The sequence below is a fragment of the Palaemon carinicauda genome, chromosome 1 (genome assembly GCF_036898095.1).
Source record: "Palaemon carinicauda isolate YSFRI2023 chromosome 1, ASM3689809v2, whole genome shotgun sequence".
Lineage (NCBI taxonomy): Eukaryota > Metazoa > Arthropoda > Malacostraca > Decapoda > Palaemonidae > Palaemon > Palaemon carinicauda.
The window spans coordinates 232,533,440-232,552,474 of NC_090725.1; the positions used below are offsets into that span (position 1 = coordinate 232,533,440).

At 42.4% G+C, this 19,035-nt stretch overlaps 1 protein-coding gene across 3 annotated transcripts in view; it reads left to right on the forward strand.

Annotated features, from left to right (window-relative positions):
* The window catches only part of Fancd2, a 728,399-nt gene that overhangs the window by 481,408 nt on the left and 227,956 nt on the right, over positions 1 to 19,035 (forward strand). For all 3 annotated transcript variants that reach the window (XM_068387949.1, XM_068387938.1, XM_068387943.1), the window contains one exon: positions 1,324 to 1,516. In XM_068387949.1, the coding sequence (XP_068244050.1) occupies positions 1,324 to 1,516 (193 nt within the window). The remainder of the gene's footprint in view (positions 1 to 1,323; positions 1,517 to 19,035) is intronic.

The following is a 19,035-nucleotide window of genomic DNA, read 5'->3' on the forward strand; positions in this document are numbered from 1 at the left end:
ATATATATATATATATATATATATATATATATATATATATATATATATATATATATATATATATTACTCGTATATTTGCATATGTGGATGAAAATCACCACAATATCTCAAATAGAAATAAACTGGTACAGTACATCGTTGGAACCTAACATACCTTTATAAACAAACGTGCATGTGTATATAAAATGATAGTCCAGATTAAAAAGAATATTAAACAAATGTATATATATATATATATATATACGGTATTGTACTGTATAGGGAGACCAAATTGCCAATAGGGGAAATAGGTATGACTTGCTGTAGGTTATTGTTGTAGATTACGTAGCTCTTAAGGCCATACACCTGAGGTATGGCCTGCTTAATTGGAAGGTTGCAGATATCTGGACTCATTTTATATAGTAAGTTATTGGAATGAACCAAATTCTTTGCATATTATTAATTGATAGTATGATTTTGATCTCTACCATAAACAAACATTATATGGGTGTCTTGTTCATACAGTATCTTACATTTACCATTTGCTGTTCAATTTTTTTCTCAGGGGATTAGCTGATATGACTGGTATAAATTTGTAAACATGTGTTACTGGAGAGTGTACTCACCCTTTTTTATTGTTAGGAGAAATTTTTACGAGTGCTGTTTTCATTGTCTTATTGCTCTTAAAATTTACATTGATATAAAGGTTTTTAGTGAATTGGGGTATTTTTAAAATGTATTCTGTTATGCAATTGAGTTAGGTTTTCATAATATATATTAATATATTAATAGTTTATTGCCAAAAAGATTTTTTTGAAATTCTTAATGCATCGTTGGATACATTTTTCAGGTTACTTTGATTTTTTTGCTTATATTCGTAATTTTGTTTACTGTACTTCATTATCAATATATTCAGTGCTACAAACATTGAAGTGAATATTGATTTCTCAATTTTATTATTCTAATTTGAATAGAGATCCCCAATTAGATATATTGGCTGGTTTTCTGTATACACTGAACATAAATCTGTAATTACACCTGTTTATATGGCAAGCCAAAAAGGGAAAGCTACAATTATCATACAATCTCATGTTAAAATCTATTGATGGTACCAAGCAATTAAACCTATATAAATTTTTAAATTTCTTTTTCGTGGCTACACATATTTACATCAGTATAGTGAAACCATTTTACATTTTATTTGATACATGTACAGGATATGAGATTTCCACTGACTGTACACAAGACATTTAAACGTAAAGTTTCCCATTAATTTAAAATTTAAAATAGCCATAACCATTTACTGACTTTATTTCTTAATTGTTTTTTTTCATTCTTTTGCAGCCAGTTGTATGACGAAAAGCGTGAGTTAACCCCAGCCATATTGGACACCCTTGGTGACTTGACTCTTGAGGCAGAAAGTTTTGAGGATGTTCATCATTCTGTGCTTAAGACTCTCCATGCTGTGAGAGCTGAACAGTTGCCAATTGTTGTCAAATTTTTACTGCACAATACACCACAGTCTGTTGCTTACCAGGTATGTGAAGTTGGTCTGCCATACTAATTACTGTATTATTACCTCACAAGATGCAACCCTATTTGGAAAAGTAAAATGCTAACATACCAGGGTTCCAACAGGGTAAGCAGCCTTTGGGTAAAAAGAAAAGAGAAGTAAAGAATTTATGAAAAAACAATTGAATGTTAAAAGAATAAAAAACATCTAAAATATAAAATGAAACTCATGTTAACCTAGTCAACAGAAAAGCATTTGAACAAAGTTTGAACTTCTGAAGTTCCACCAATTCAACTATGATAGGGAAGATCATTTGTCCACAACTGAAATGAAACTTCTAGAAGACTGCGTAATATTAAACCTTATACAATACAAGGCAAGTCTGTTAGAATTAACCGTATATCTTGTATTTCATAGTGGATTATGTGTTCAAAGATCTGAATGTAAAATGGTTGTGATAAAGTAACAACCTATTTTTCAATATTAAACTTAGCCGGTGATTATATAAGCTGCAGCTCTGCTGCCCGACAGAAAAACTCTACGCTCAAAATCCGCCAGCGATCGCTATGCAGGTAGGGGGTGTACTTCAACAGCGCCATCTGTCGTGCAGGTACTCAGTACTCAATGTAAACACAGAACTCAATTTTCTCTCTGTCGTGCCACCGGCAAGACCTACTAAATTCGCTGTTGCTTACTGGATTGGTTTTCACATATTTTGGTGAAGTACACATTTCTAGTTTTGAGCTTTCGCTTTGCAGACGTTATCTTCAATACATCCTTGCATTCTTTTGTTGATATCGGATTATTTGTTGACGACTTTGGATAGATTTTGAATTCCCCTTTGACTAATTCAAAATGGCTGACCCTTCTCAAGTCCCTAAGTTCAGGAAGTGTAATGCTAGGGACTGTTCAAGGCGTCTTCCGAAGGCCTCTATCGATCCTCACACTGTTTGTTCCAATTGTCGGGATAAAACCTGTCAATTGGAAGATCGATGTGAGGAATGCGTTGGGCTTTCGGAATTCGATTTTATCGAATTCCAGAAATATACACGTAGGCTAGAGAGAGATAGAGTCAGGAGAAGTTCATCTCGCTCCGTTGAATTTTCCTCTCCTCATGCCCCACAACGTATTCCTTCCCCTGTAGTGGTTGCTCCTGATCCCCCCTTCTAGCACTCAACAACCTTCGATGGCAGATATGATGCGTGCCATCCAGGCTCTGGGTGAGAGAGTCGAGTCCTTGGCTAGTGACCGTAACCAACTCATGGCAGACGTCAAGGAGTTGAAGTGCAAGAGTGCAGTGGGTAGTGATAAAGTGAGTGGTAGTGTTGTGGATAGTGTTGCGCTTGAGGGTTCGTCTGTTCGTGCCTGTCGTCCTCCCAGTCCGGGACCTCTTGCAAGCTCCCAAGCCCAGGGGAGAAGCAATGTCGTACGACCAAAGGGTTCGAGAGGCTTTAATCAGCGAACAGACGTTCCCTCCGTGGTTTCGGGCGTATCTAACCAAGATCGCCCCACCCACACGAAGACGAGAGAGCCCATTTATTCCTCGTCTGCGGAAGAGGTTTCTCGTAAGAAACCATGGACCCAGGTCTCGCGGCCTCTTAAGCGCAAGTCGGTCCCTTCCGCGCAAGTCCAACGGCCCAGTTGTAGCCACTGGGTCAGTTCGGACTCGCTGCAGTCTTCCGACGACTGCTCACCTCCTAAGAGAGGCAAAGCGGTACCGCATCAGGCAGTAACACCGTCTGTTGCCGCACCTGCTCCTGTAGACCCTAAGTGGTCTTTGCTGCAGACCATGCAGTCACAGTTAACGTCATTGATGCAGGACTTTCGTGCGGAGAAGGTTGACGCTGCACCAACCTCTAGCCTACAACCACCCACGGTTGTGCGTCCAGTGGACGCTGAGGCTACCTTCTCCCGCACTCCAGCTGTGAGAGTCCCGCCACCCATGCGTTCCAGTGTACCCTGCCAGCCGCATGTTGACGTTCAGCGACGCACGGAACCTTCCGTTGACGTTCGCGAGTTACAACAACAGCCTAAGTTGTTTTGTTTTGACGCGGTGCGTCAACCTCCGCAACCCAGTGTGGTTACCTCTACTCGCCCACAGCAGACTAGACAGTCTGGAGTAGACGCTTTGCGTCCCCGCGCTGCTATGGTTGTTGCCAGTTCACAGACTGGGCAACAGTTCCATGACGTTGCGTCCGGTTCAGTCACGCGTGCACCCGTGCTGCCGGACTCAGCTGACCAGCCGATTCCTACTCCTTTGCCGCTTCCTCCTCAGTTTTCAGATGATGGACTCTCTGATGATGACGACGCTGCACACATTGACGACCCACATACGGACATCGACGAACCCAAGACCACGCAACCCTCCTTGGACTTTAGAAAAGTTCTTGCGCTGTTCAAGGAGATGTATCCTGATCAGTTTGTATCTGCGGCTCCACGCTCTCCTCCGTCAGAGTTTGCTTTAGGCACGCAGTCATCCGCGCCTGCCTTTACGAAACTCGTCCTCGCCCGCTCGTCCAAGAGAGCTTTATGAGTGTTAGGAGATTGGATGCAGTCCAAAAAGAACCTTGGGAAGACAGCATTTACGTTTCCCCCTGCGAGACTCTCTTCCAGATCGAGCGTCTGGTATGCCACGGGAGAAGTTCTCGGCTTGGGAGTTCCTGCCTCTGCCCAGGGCGACTTCTCAAGTCTAGTAGACTCTCCCCGCAGGCTAGCCATGAGACGCTCTAAGATATGTTGGTCTCCTTCAGACTTAGACCATCTGTTGAAAGGAGTGTTTAGAGCCTTCGAGGTCTTTAACTTTTTGGACTGGTATCTGGGAGCTTTGAGCAGGAAGATCTCCCCTTCTGACAAGGAAGCTTCCTTGCTCATTATGTCCTGCATGGACAAGGCCATACGTGACGGATCCAGTGAGCTTGCGTCTTCGTTCGTATCCGGGGTCCTCAAGAAACGGGAAAACCTTTGCTCTTTCCTGTCAGCTGGAGTAACACCGTGTCAGAGATCGGAACTTCTTTTTGCTCCTCTCTCAAAGTGTCTCTTCCCAGAGGGCTTGATAAAGGAGATTGCTGCCTCCTTGATTCAGAAAGACACCCATGACCTGGTTGCGTCCTCTGCCCGCAAAGCCACCCCTTTGCCTACCGTGTCTAGACCCAGGATGGACACTCCAGCGTCCAGATTCATTCCGCTCTTTCGTGGCAGAGCCTCCAGCAGAGGAGGTGCTCGTGCCGAAGGGAGACGTGGGAAGAAGAAAGGTACCAAGTCCTTTAAAGGCAGAGTCTGACTGCCACCTTCTTCAGACAGCAGTGGGAGCCAGACTCAAGAACTTCTGGCAGACCTGGGAGAAAAGGGGCGCAGATGCACAATCTGTGAAGTTGCTCAGAGAAGGGTACAAGATCCCGTTTGTCCGCAAACCCCCTCTAGCAACGTCTCCCATCGATCTCTCTCCCAGGTACAGAGAGGAAGACAAGAGGCTAGCTTTGAAGCAGGAGGTGTCTCTCTTACTAGAAAAGGGAGCGGTAGTCAAAGTCCGGGACCATCAATCCCCGGGCTTCTACAACCGTCTCTTCTTAGTGGTAAAGAAGACAGGAGGGTGGAGGCCGGTGCTAGACGTCAGTGCGCTGAATGTCTTTGTCACAAAGCAGACGTTCGCCATGGAGACCACAAAGTCAGTTCTAGCAGCGGTCAGGAAAGAAGACTGGATGGTCTCTTTAGACCTAAGGGACGCATACTTTCACGTCCCCATCCACCCAGAATCCCAACCTTTTCTGAGATTCGTTTACGAAAAGGTTGTCTACCAATTTCAAGCCCTGTGCTTTGGCCTAAGCACGGCTCCTCTTGTGTTTACGAGGCTGATGAGGAATATTGCCAAATTCCTGCATTTAGCGGATATCAGAGCCTCCCTCTATTTGGACGACTGGCTTCTAAGAGCTTCTTCCAGTCGTCGCTGTCTGGAGAATCTAAAGTGGACTCTAGATCTGATCAAGGAATTGGGTCTCCTGGTCAATATGGAAAAGTCCCAACTGGTCCCATCCCAAACTATAGTGTATTTAGGGATGGAGATTCACAGTCAAGCTTTTCGGGCTTTTCCGTCGGCCCCCAGAACAAGTCAAGCCCAGGTATGCATCCAGAACATGCTAAAGAAGGAACGATGTTCAGTCAGACAGTGGATGAGTCTGATAGGGACGCTATCATCCCTGGAACAGTTCGTTTCGTTAGGGAGACTACACCTCCGTCCCCTTCAATTTCACCTAGCTGTTTACTGGAAAAAGGACAAGACGCTAGAAGCGGTCTCGATCCCCATTTCCGAGAAGATGAAGTCATCACTGACTTGGTGGAAGGACAGTATCAACCTCAGAGAGGGTCTGCCCCTGGCTGTTCAGACCCCCAACCACGTTCTCTTCTCGGACGCATCGGACACGGGCTGGGGTGCGACATTGGACGGTCGGGAATGCTCGGGAACGTGGAACTCGAATCAAAGAACGTTACATATTAACTGCAAGGAGCTACTGGCAGTTCATCTGGCCTTGAAAAGCTTCAAGTCCCTCCTTCAAGGCAAAGTGGTGGAGGTGAACTCGGACAACACCACGGCCTTGGCGTACATCTCCAAGCAAGGAGGGACCCATTCTATGACGTTGTACGAGATCGCAAGGGACCTCCTCACCTGGTCAAGAGATCTAAACCTTTCTCTAGTAACGAGGTTCATCCAAGGCAATATGAATGTCATGGCGGATTGCCTCAGTCGGAGGGGTCAAATCATCCCAACAGAATGGACCCTACACAAGGATGTGTGCAAGAAACTATGGGCCACATGGGGCCAACCTACCATAGATCTCTTCGCAACCTCGATGACCAAGAGGCTCCCAATATATTGCTCACCAATCCCGGACCCAGCAGCAGTTCATATAGATGCCTTTCTACTGGATTGGTCCCATCTAGACCTTTATGCATTCCCCCCGTTCAAGATTGTCAACAAGGTACTGCAGAAGTTCGCCTCTCACGAAGGGACAAGGTTGACGTTAGTTGCTCCCCTCTGGCCCGCGAGAGAATGGTTCACCGAGGTACTTCAATGGCTGGTGGACGTTCCCAGAACTCTTCCTCTAAGAGTGGACCTTCTACGTCAGCCACACGTAAAGAAGGTACACCCAGGCCTCCACGCTCTTCGTCTGACTGCATTCAGACTATCGAAAGACTCTCTAGAGCTAGAGGCTTTTCGAAGGAGGCAGCCAGGGCGATTGCTAGAGCAAGGAGGACATCCACTCTTAGAGTCTACCAGTCGAAGTGGGAAGTCTTCCGAAACTGGTGCAAGTCGGTATCAGTATCCTCGACCAGTACCTCTGTAACCCAAATAGCTGACTTCCTATTATACCTGAGGAAAGAAAGATCTCTTTCAGCTCCCACTATCAAAGGTTACAGAAGCATATTGGCAACAGTCTTCCGTCACAGAGGCTTAGATCTTTCCAACAACAAAGATCTACAAGACCTCCTTAAGTCTTTTGAGACCACGAAGGAGCGTCGTTTGGCTACACCTGGATGGAATTTAGACGTGGTACTAAGATTCCTGATGTCAGAAAGGTTCGAGCCACTACAATCAGCCTCCTTTAAAGATCTCACTTTAAAGACACTTTTCCTGGTTTGCTTAGCCACAGCTAAAAGAATCAGTGAGATTCACGCCTTCAGCAGGAACATCGGATTTTCATCTGAAACGGCTACATGTTCTTTACAGCTTGGTTTTCTAGCCAAAAACGAGCTACCTTCTCGCCCTTGGCCGAAATCGTTCGATATTCCAAGCCTTTCAAATATGGTTGGAAATGAACTAGAAAGAGTCTTATGCCCTGTTAGAGCTCTTAAGTTCTATTTAAGACGAACTAAACCTTTACGAGGACAGTCAGAAGCTTTATGGTGTTCTATTAAGAAACCTTCTTTGCCTATGTCAAAGAATGCAGTTTCCTATTATATCAGACTGTTGATACGAGAAGCTCATTCCCATCTGAATGAGGAAGACCATGCTTTGCTGAAGGTAAGGACACATGAAGTTAGAGCTGTCGCTACTTCAGTGGCCTTTAAACAAAATAGATCTCTGCAGAGTATAATGGACGCAACCTATTGGAGAAGCAAGTCAGTATTCGCGTCTTTTTATCTTAAAGATGTCCAGTCTCTTTACGAGAACTGCTACACCCTGGGACCATTCGTAGCAGCGAGTGCAGTAGTGGGTGAGGGCTCAACCACTACATTCCCCTAATTCCATAACCTTTTTTTAATTTTTCTCTTGAAATGTTTTTTATTGTTGTTTTTGGGTTGTCCGGAAGGCTAAGAAGCCTTTCGCATCCTGGTTGATTTGGCGGGTGGTCAAATTCTTTTCTTGAGAAGCGCCTAGATTAGAGGTTTTGATGAGGTCCTGTAGAATGGGTTGCAACCCTTGATACTTCAGCTCCTAGGAGTCGCTCAGCATCCTAAGAGGATCGCGAGGCTCAGTAAGGAAGACGTACTTAAAAAAGGCAGAGTAATTGTTCAAGTCGACTTCCTTACCAGGTACTTATTTATTTTATGTTTGTTATTTTGAATAACTGCTAAAATGAAATACAAAATCCTTAGCTCATAATAATGTAAACAATTATTGCTGGTCTCTACCCACCCCCCTGGGTGTGAATCAGCTTATATAATCACCGGCCAAGTTTAATATTGAAAAATGTTATTTTTATAATAAAATAAATTTTTGAATATACTTACCCGGTGATTATATATTAAAGGACCCTCCCTTCCTCCCCAATAGAGACCCAGTGGACCGAGGAGAAAATTGAGTTCTGTGTTTACATTGAGTACTGAGTACCTGCACGACAGATGGAGCTGTTGAAGTACACCCCCTACCTGCATAGCGATCGCTGGCGGATTTTGAGCGTAGAGTTTTTCTGTCGAGCAGCAGAGCTGCAGCTTATATAATCACCGGGTAAGTATATTCAAAAATTTATTTTATTATAAAAATAACATTTTTGGGGAGGTGCTGTGTGGTTTTCAAGGATCCTGTAAAAGGTTAGAACAGGTAGCCTAATCCAATACAAAAAATACGACATAATTCATCATCATCATCATCTCCTCCTACGCCTATTGACGCAAAGGGCCCCGGTTAGATTTTGCCTGTCGTTTCTATCAGGAGCTTTTAAATCGGTACTTCTCCATTCATCATCTCCTATTTCACGCTTCATAGTCCTCAGCCATGTAGGTCTGGGTCTTCCAACACTTTTAGTGCCTTGTGGAGCTCTTGGGGAGTGCAAAGAGCATGCCCAAACCATCTCCATCTGCCCTCACTATGATCTCGCTCACATAGGGCACTCGAGTAATCTCTTATAGTTTCATTTCTAATCCTGTCCTCCCATTTAACTCCCAATATTCTTCTGAGGGCTTTGTTCTCAAATCTACAAAATCTGTTGGATATTGTTTCGTTGTTATACTAGAGCTCATGTCCATACAGTAACATAATTACCAAAGAAATATTTTCTCCCCTGCTTTAGGGCCAGTGTTTCCAATGTGCAAAGCCCAGACTTGGTGTGTATTAGGGAGATCTACAAGTCCAGGTGCTTTTTAACTAATCACAGCATCTTCAATGCTGAAAACATCTGGCAACCAGTGACATGTCATCACTGAGAATCAACATTATTACTGGAGACAATGGTACAGTACTTGCACACTAATTTGTTTGAAGATGCCATCTTCGACACTAGCTCAGAATCAAATATACCCCTTCCATTCAAGAGGCTAGGGAGAAAGGAGGGCCATGGAAACCACACAGCCCCTCCCCCAAAATAGTTTTCTCTTTGACAAAACCACATTTTTGGCGTTAAAGTGCTGTGTGGTCTCCAAGAATACCAAAGATTAATATTGAGGTGGAATTACTCTGCCTAGCAAAACTTTAAAACCCAAATTTTAGACTACTGTATTTCTATATAATATTTTTTTTTTGGGGGGGGGTTTGTTCCTGTCTTACTTTTGGGTATATATCCATGAGATAAGAATGTTGACTGATCAGTCAGCTGATCTTACAGGTAATTATCCTTCCACATTGATCTGATACAGGTATTAGAGGGAGAGAGAGAAGAGAGGTATGATATAATCATATGAATCTTTCTATTTTAAGGGGTCCAAATGGCTAATGCTGTTTTTTAAGGACAGGACTTTGACATTCATACCACTTAATAAGGAGACTTAGGACATCTCCAAACTGCATAGGAAATTTGCCTCTGACCGTTGGTTTTGCGACGCCAGGCCAATTTATCTTGAAAATTAGTTTTTTTTATTAATTCTGTCTCGTCCCTTGTTAATTGATATTAAGACCTGGGATTACTATCCTATATAGACCTGATGTAGACTGCCAATCAAATGAGTTTTTTTCTAAAAGTAATTTTTTTTGCTAGATATGAATTTTTTCATTGAAAAAATAAACCCTAAAAATCAGGGAGAAAAATAAAATAAAATTAGAAAAAGGGAAACATTTGATTTTTATAAATTCTTTCTAAGATATATACCTAATTTCAATGCTATATCTTTAAAACTAAGGGAGAAGATATAATTTGAAGGTCAATAAGTATAGTTTTGAGATACGGGCGTTCAAAGCTTTTCTTAGTATTTTTACAGACAATATTAATAAATCTTGATTATTATGAATTTTATGTTCCTTTTTGGATATTAATAAACCAAAGCAAAGTTATTTTTCATAAATGAAGATACCTTTGCTCAATATCTTGCATCTTTAGGCGAGACGGTTGCTCCTTCATCATCTCTCTCCTTCACTAACTCCGCTAATTTCGACGATATTACCCACTTCTGTACTCTTAATAAAGCAAATTTTCTTCTTCCTTATGTTAGCGAGATGTTGAAATTTTCTTTTCCTCTTTGGTATGATGAAATTCTTGCTGAAACTCAGAAAAACAGATGTAACAACGAGTGAAGGTCAGAGGTCAAACTCAAACTTGTACTCTCTATGAGGTTTGTGCTAGGAGGGTGTAATTACCGTGTAATAAATTGTCTTGTAACTCATGGAATCTATACAGAAGCCATTGTTCACAATTTGTTCTATTAAAATGTAATGATCATCAAAATTAATGATGACAAAACCCCAGGCTATTTGGAAATTTCCAACCCTTAACCCCCAGGGGTTATTTTTTTTCAAGCACATTTTGCGGTATATTTTTTTAAATTGCTCTAACAGCCTTAATTTTTGTCATAGAGAGGTCAGGTTGGTCTCATTCTCTCGGAAAATGCCTGAAGTTTCTCAAAAAATTATCAAAAATATGCAAAAAAAACTTAAATAGCAGTTTTTTGCAAGGACGTACCGGTACGTCCATGGGGGTAAAAGGTTGAGTTTTGTGAAATGTACCAGTATGTCCTTTGGGGGTAAAAGGGATAACAGAAGAATTACTGCATTTTCTTGTAGAGAACAATGCTTTTGGTTAATTATCCTGTAACTAGGAAAGTAAGAGGAATTATGACAAAATATTTTGTATACACATTCTGCATTGCTATACGAAGCTCAGTGAATTTTTTCAGGATTTTGTGTTTTTCTTCCTATACCCCCATATATTGGCATACCGGTCGGGCCCCTGAAGGGTAGATAGGATCACTTAAGTAGTTGTTTTGATAACATTTGGCTTGGTAAACCATTGGGTTATATGATATTGGGTCTTGGATGGGCCATCGCCTTTCTTAATGAACTGGATATTTTAGATAAGTGGGAATTTGTGTTGTGGGCCCATCTCTTATTTTGGTGGTCATTATAGGGAGGGTTGGAGACTTCCTAACCCCTTCCAAGAGTTTATGATAGGGATTTTTCATTTAAAACTTTTCTATTACAAAAGTGTCATTAACTAAGATGCATCTGTGTTGGATATGATAACTCAACTAACCCGAATAGGGTAATAAGAGTTGTCGGGTGCATTCTAATTGTTCTATAGATTGGGCAGGTCTTAGAACATATAAAGGGTAATCTACATGTTTCTCTGACGAGTGATTTTATAGGCTTTGAATATTCGTTTGGATTTTTCATGGGCAGCTTTGCTAATACCACGGCATTGGCCCAACAACCTGTTATATCCCTGGATTTAGCTTCTTGAGACCAAGGATATACCTGCTTCTATCTGCCCAGCTGTATCAGAAAGTAAGAAGGCCGACTACCTTTGCTTGCTCCTTTCTAACCTAGAACCTTAACGCATGAGTTTTCTCCCATATTTTCAAGAAAGTTTTCTCACTCCACAATTTGACAATTTTGATAAGCTCCAAGACAATACCATTATGTATGAAAGACGAGGATGCCGTTTCTATGTAGTCAGTCGCCCTGTCGGATAACCCCGAGCTTCTTGGCTTCCTTTGTGGTCCACCTCTTTGATGAGAGGAACTTCAAACCATCTAATATACTGTCATGTAAATCTGTTTTAACAGAACCTTTCTAGCATGCCTTTGACGTGTATCTCGACTTAGACATGTTTCACATGTTCACCCAGTCTTTTGCTTAACATGGACCATCTTCCCCCACTCCTATGGTTTCTTGGTCTCTGGATAGGATTCTTGAGTTTTTTGTTGGGTTGGATAACTCCATTATTCTCCTAACATTTACAAAAAGCTCATTTTTAATAGCTTTAGTGTCAGGAGTAAAACTTGGCGAACTACCGGCTTTTGTAGGGACCAGGAATTCAGTACAATATCCCAGGTAGTCTTTTAATCCTGACTTTGGTTTTCCTTTTTCTAGCCAAAAATGAAAAGCCTCTTCAGATAGGAATCCACTTCATATCTCGGCTCTTGATTTGGAAGATAACAACCCTTGTCTATTGATTTGGAAGATAACAACCCCTGTCTGTGGTCCACCTTAAAATTGTATTTACAGAGATCCATGTCTTCTGAAGGTAGTCTGTTTAAAATGTCCAGACCAACAAGCCCCTTTCAACAGAGGCTATCCCCATCCTGAAAGCTTCCCCATTTAGAAAATTGATCCTGTCTCCATCCATAAATTCTACAATGTGAGAAAAATTGTCTCTACACTAGTGTTCTTTGCTAATAGGCAATTTCAGGACACCCAAAGTCTTATGGGTTGGTCTAGTCGTAGGATGTTCGTTGAACACTACCTGAAACAAATGCAAGTAATACAATACTCATGTGTTATACTTCGCACATGTGGACCCCTGCAGTGGTAGTCCAGAGGGATGAACCAAATCACCAGACCCTTCAGGCATCCAGTATTCTTTAGTCAACTATGTGAGAGTCAGACTTGTTAGTTTTTCTTCGTACTCTTGGGAACACGCGTAAGAGTTGTAGGTTGGGCTTGATGGCATGCTGTTATCCAGTAATGGGCACTAGTCAAATTATTAATACTTTGGTATCAAGTCCCTGGAGACCATGCAGCCCTTTAACCTCAAGAAAGGAGTTTTGATGAAGGAAAAACGTATTTTTGGGGAGGTGCTGTGTGGTCTCTAAAACACTACCTCCTCCCTAGCCTTGAGCAGGATAGTGGAGCATTGTTTATATAACTTTGACTGAATGGTGGTTGAGGATTTTGTTGTAATGTAGGTACTCTGTCGAGGACTAGAATGATGGTTCCCTTCTGGGGCGCTGTGCATGACGTCACTCATAGCAGAAGACTTTTTCAGGTACTGAGGGGCTTTTGCAAGTTCAAATGAGCCTGAACTTATGAGGTCTCTCCAATACACATGTAAGTCACTGTCTTGCACATTGATACAATGGACCTATAGCAGGGAAGACACTATTTCTTTGGTAATCATGCCATATTGGATTACTTTTACAGGAAAGTCCTTGGAGACCTCACAGCACCTCCCCAAAAATAAGTTTTTCCTTTGGCAAAACTCCTTTATGATTTATTACTAACTAAGCTACAACCCTAGTTAGATAAATAAGATGATACAAGACCAAGGTTTAAAGGTTGATCATGAATGGCAGAGGCAAGGGACTATGACATTGCCATGGTTAGCAGGACAGTGCCCCAGAGACTGACCATACATCCATATGATAAGTGTCCAAGCTCCCTCTTCACCCAAGCTAGGACCAGGGAGTGCCAGGCAATGGCTGCTCATGACTCGGCAGTTAGAACTATAGACTCCCCAAACCACCCATCCTTAGCTCGCAAGGATAGTAAAGTTGCAGACACTACAAGAAAATATATAGTTTGAGCGGGACTCGATCTCCCATCCACCAGAACGCCAGGGAGGTACGTTTTCAACAGGACGCCACAAGGAGAATATCCCTGCGAGGAAAGGAAATAAGGAAGTAAATAAACTATGTGATAAGTAAAGAATAAAAAATATGAGATATCATATATAAACTATGAAGAGAAATGTATGTTAACCTGTTCAGCATAAAACCTTTTGCTGATTCAACTGCCAGATTAGTTAGATCACTCCACAATCTGGTCACACTTGCTGTGGTATATATTACTCAAAATCCCCAAGCCTTTTAGATTTCACTACGAATACCTTTGCTGCCTTAACATTGGAGCTTGAAGCCTCACCTTGTCACAGGACATGGCAGTTCTTCTCTTGATATTCTCAAACCCCCCCCCCCCCCCCCCGGCACACCTTGAATGTATCTTTTTCTTTTCTTTTTCACTGATGTACTTGGGTCCTTTTTGAAAAGGTCACCATATAATACACTTGGTTTTTCACATAATATTTTCGGTAGTTATACTGTATCTCCTTTTAACTGCTTCTCATTAATCCAGATTGCACCAACTTTTTGATGTTATCAAGAACACGTGGCCATTGTTTCATCACTGTTAGCCCCACTTTCAGAATAAATTGATTTGATATCTTCTTCCTTCTTCAGGATTGTGTGTTGAACAATTGTGAAATTTTACTAGTTTGGCTATAAGCGTACCTTGTTCATGTTTCACAATTTATTTTTTTCATCATCAATTATCTCCTTCTTAACTACTTTCTTAATCATCTTAGGGGCTATTGTCACAATACTGTACTAATTAACATTGCAAAGCAGCAAAAATGTACAAAAAATCGTTCTAAACCCATTTGCACGAGATTATGCTTTTACAAGTGTTGCTTGGATAGTGAGAGAGTTAGAGGGTTTGAGCAAGGGTGGATGAGAGTTAATGCAAGACAAAGAGTTAAGTCACATGAACACGACATGAAAATTGCGTGTGGCATGTGGGTACCACGTAACTGATTTCTGTGCACCGCATGCTATTGTCGTTATTACTTGTTCAAAAAATATTTCTCACAAACCGATTTAATACTTGCAAGATAATTGAAATTTGTAAGCTCATACCCTCGGTTGCTCATATTAAACGTTATTTTTAACCCTAGGTACTACTGCATTATGACAGATGACTGACCCTTTCCCCTTACTATCTAATAGATTCGGCCCTGCAATGAATCGAAGGTAAAGAAAGGGAGTCTTAACTAGGTCAGACTTATTTTTTCCCTTAACTTTATGATATGGTAGATAAACCTGTGGCTTAAAAAGTCAATGAATAGGAAAAACTTAATAATCCATGCAAGGTTCAATTCGAGTAACTCACCCCTTCCTCCAATACCTATATCAAATAAATAGATCCACATGAAAAAGTACTAGGCTCTGTTAGTCAAAAATTTACAGTATGGGATCATTCTTAGAAAACTATTGATATGGATGAAAAGGGGTATGAAATTCATTAATTGGAAATGGTGATAAGATTCCAAAACTGACACATCTCCAGGCTGTCAAGAAAGTTGGGTAATGAAAAGCGACTTGAGCCTTGTAAATCAAATGCTTAAACAACCTAAACCAACTATCGAAGGTGATCTTGAACGGTAGATTATATTAACTCCATTACTGACTAGTGGATAACTAACTAATCATAACTTTATTATCGTTACTTACCTTACAGTTGATGAAGATTACTCTCTAACAGGAGCTGAACAATACAAGTGTTTACGTCATGGCGACTGAAATGGAATGGTGGCTAGGTGCAAGTTTTTGCACAAGTAACACTGTCTTCAGTGGAAATGTAAGTTCTCTTTGAAGACGTGTCATCGGTTGCTAGATGATTTCAGCATTGGAAGTGCTGTGAAGAGTTCAATAGCACCTTCTCATGTGTACACACCGAGTCTGAGCTATGCACCTTGAAACAATGGTCTCAGAGCAAGGGTGACAATTTTTTGTAATTAGCGTTGTATTGAATTCCCTGTTCTAGCCTTTTACAAGAAAGACTTTATCCTCTTAGGAAGTAAAGCAATCAACTTTCTGACCCACCATAGCCTCAATATGTGGGCAAATTGGATTTTGAAGAGATGAGAGACTGTGGTAGGGAAGTTCCACTAAAGGCTGGGGAAGGAGGTGGCACTGGATTTGCGAAATGCCCTTCTTACCTCAACCCACATTTTCTTCCCACCGTGCTGGAGGAAGTCTGCAGGACAGTAGACTGGTGGAGGAAAACAAGCCAAGACTCTCTCTTCCCACAGACGGTGGTCTCTTTCTGGCCTTCAGGCACAGGCAGACCCACTACAGGCCCTTCCTCCAGACCAAAACCTTCTAATGACCCTGCGCATAGCAAAGAAACGTCAGAGCTTCCCATTAGTGAGCACCCCTCCAGAGGTGGATCCTCCAGAAGGGGTAATCTCCAGTACCCCTCATTCCAAGCCCATTTTGGATCTTTAAGGAGGAAAAAAGGAAGGAGAGGGTCCAAAAAGCAGTAGGGGAGGCAAGTTCCTTACAAGACTCCACAGGCGAGGGGATGCCTGACAAACCGCTGGAGGAAATGGCAGGAGCATGGGGCCAACGAATGGTCAGTACAAGTCCTTCTGGACGGGTACCGCATACTGTTCGCAGACTCTCCCTCCTCTCTCCTAAGTGAGAAGGATGCTCCAGTCACACCCACAGGGGTTGCAACTGGAGCTCACTCTCCAACAAGTGGTTTGGTCCATGCTGTGCAAGGGAGGCCTTTAGCCAGTCCCAGCAAATTCTCCAGGCTTCTAAAGCTGTGTCTTCCTTTTAGAGAAAATGACAGGAGGTTGGAAGGCAGTCTTTGACCTATCTCCTTTGAATGATTTCGTCCAGTAGACACTGGTCAAGATGGAGACGGTGAATAAAGTCTTAGTAGCTATCCAGAAAGGGGACTTGATGCAGTTATCAGACCTCAAGTACATGTACTTCCAGATGCCCATCTATTCCCTCAGCAGAAAGTATCAGTGGTTCAACTTGGGGAGGAAGCCTTCCAGTTCAGGACCCTATGCTTCAAACTCCCGACATCTCAGGTTTTCACTAGTCTTTTATGCCTAGTGTCAACATTGTCTCACGCTTGGGGAATAAGACTTGCATTACGTAGATGACTTGTTACTCCTTTCTTCAAGGGAAGTCTTGGTCTGTTAAAGCAATGAACTCCTGCAGTTCTGCTCTGAACTAGGGAATATCCTAAATTGGGAGAAGTCATAACTAACCCCCACGCAACAAATGGCGTATCTGAGCATGAGGTTGTATTGGGTGGTAGTGATAGTGAAGGAGTTTCCCTCAGATGGCAGGCTAACAAAACTGTTCCTGGTAGTGGATTCCTTTTTGAAGTTCCCAGTTAAACATTGGCCAAGCCTTATGAGGCATCTATCATCTAAAAAGATTAATCCCCCAGGGGAGGCTAACCTAGAGAACTTTGCTGTGGTGCCTAAAAACTCAATGGTCAGGTGGGAGGGGTTGGCCTTGCTACACAAATTGAAAATAATTAACTAGGAGAGCAGGACAGCCCTGGTGCCTGATGGACATGAGGAAAACTCCTAAATGCCTCCCTCTGATTATGTTCTTGTTCATGGATGCATCCAAGGAAGGATGGGTGCGTATCCGAGGACTAACATTGTGTACAGGGTAAGGTCTTCGGGAGAGCAAAAACTGCATATCAACGAGCTGGAATTGATGGTGGCCCTTTTAGCTCTAGTGGCCTTCATTGCGCATCTTTTAAGCCACTTAGTTGCACTAATATTTGCTACACAAATCGAAAATAATCAACTAGGAGAGCAGGACAGCCCTGGTGTCAGATGGACATGAGGAAAACTCCTAAATGCCTCCCTCTGATTATGTTCTTGTTCATGGATGCATCCAAGGAAGGATGGGTGTGTATTCGAGGACTAACATTGTGTATAGGGTAAGGTCATCGGGGGAGCAAAAGCTGCATATCAACGAGCTAGAATTGATGGTGGCCCTTTTATCCCTAGTGGCCTTCATTGCGCATCTTTTAAGCCACTTAGTTGCACTAATAGACAACACCATAGTCGTGGCACACGTGTAGAACCTGACAGTTAAGTACACACATGAGAGATAGATAATATGGTATGCCTGACAGCAAGGTTCATTTTGGGGAAACTGAACGTCATAGCGGAAAAACGGAGATGGAGAGGCCAAGTGGTTGGGTCAGAGTAGTCCCTTTATCCTCAGTGGCAAAGACACTTGTGACTCTGTTGAGTTCCTGGAACATAGACCTGTTTGCAACCAACCTAAACCACAAATTCCCAGTCTATTACTCTCCAGTCCCAGATCAAACGACATTTCAACTCCCTTGGGACTGGATAGATGCGTACACCTTGGCTCAGTTTTGCCTGGTGAGAAGAGTCCTCAAAAGGGTCCTAGTCATACCAAACCTGCAGATAACCTTAGTGGTACCAAGGTGGCCCCACATGTATTGGATTGGTACTCAGACCTAGTCTTCTTTTTTGAGGCTAGTCCCGTATGGTCATCCCCGTTTCTTCATGGACGGAGACTATTCAGCTCCTCCTCAGAAAGAAAGGGTTTTCAAGGAAACTTGTGAGAGAGATGACAGAATACCTCAAAAAATCCTTCACAGCAGTTTACCAAGCAAACTGGGCAGTCTTGTATGCCTGGTATTAGGGGAAAGACATCTCTCCAGTCTCAGCCTTTGTGTATGATAGTGGACTTCTTGATCTTTCTTTGAACAGACAAAAGTTGTCAGTTCCAGCAGTAAAGGGGTACTGGGCAGCATAATTTTATGTCTTTCAACTAAAAGGGCTTGACCTGGTAATTCCCTGTGATATCTCCATCTCATCAGGAGAGTTTCAAGCAGTCATGTCCACCCAGACAGGCAAGACTTTTGGAATTGGACATCAGGAAGGTCCTGGGTATCCTCAAAAAGGTCCTATTCAAACTGGGATCTAACACTCTTGGCAATTTTTTCCTGGAATTGGCATTGACAAAGCAAGTCCATGAAATCCAGGCTACCTCCTACCTTGTCTCTCACTTTGAGGGATGGAGAGATGACATTCAAGTTTGTGGAACTCGTGGCAAAGATTCTGAACCAAGCAGTTCGTGATGAACAGTTTGCATCTTTCTCCATCTCCTTGCTAACAATATCTGATGAGACAGAAGATATCTGCCCTGTCAGGACCATCATAAGTACCTGCAATGGACAACAAACTGCAGACCATCATTTCAGAACCTATTTGTGGACACAGTTGGGTTAAAGAAGATCTGTATGAACAACATCTCTTTTTGGCTACAGGAAATGATTAGGAGGGATTACAAGAGTAGGGGTAACACCACCCTTACAACTATTAGGGCTT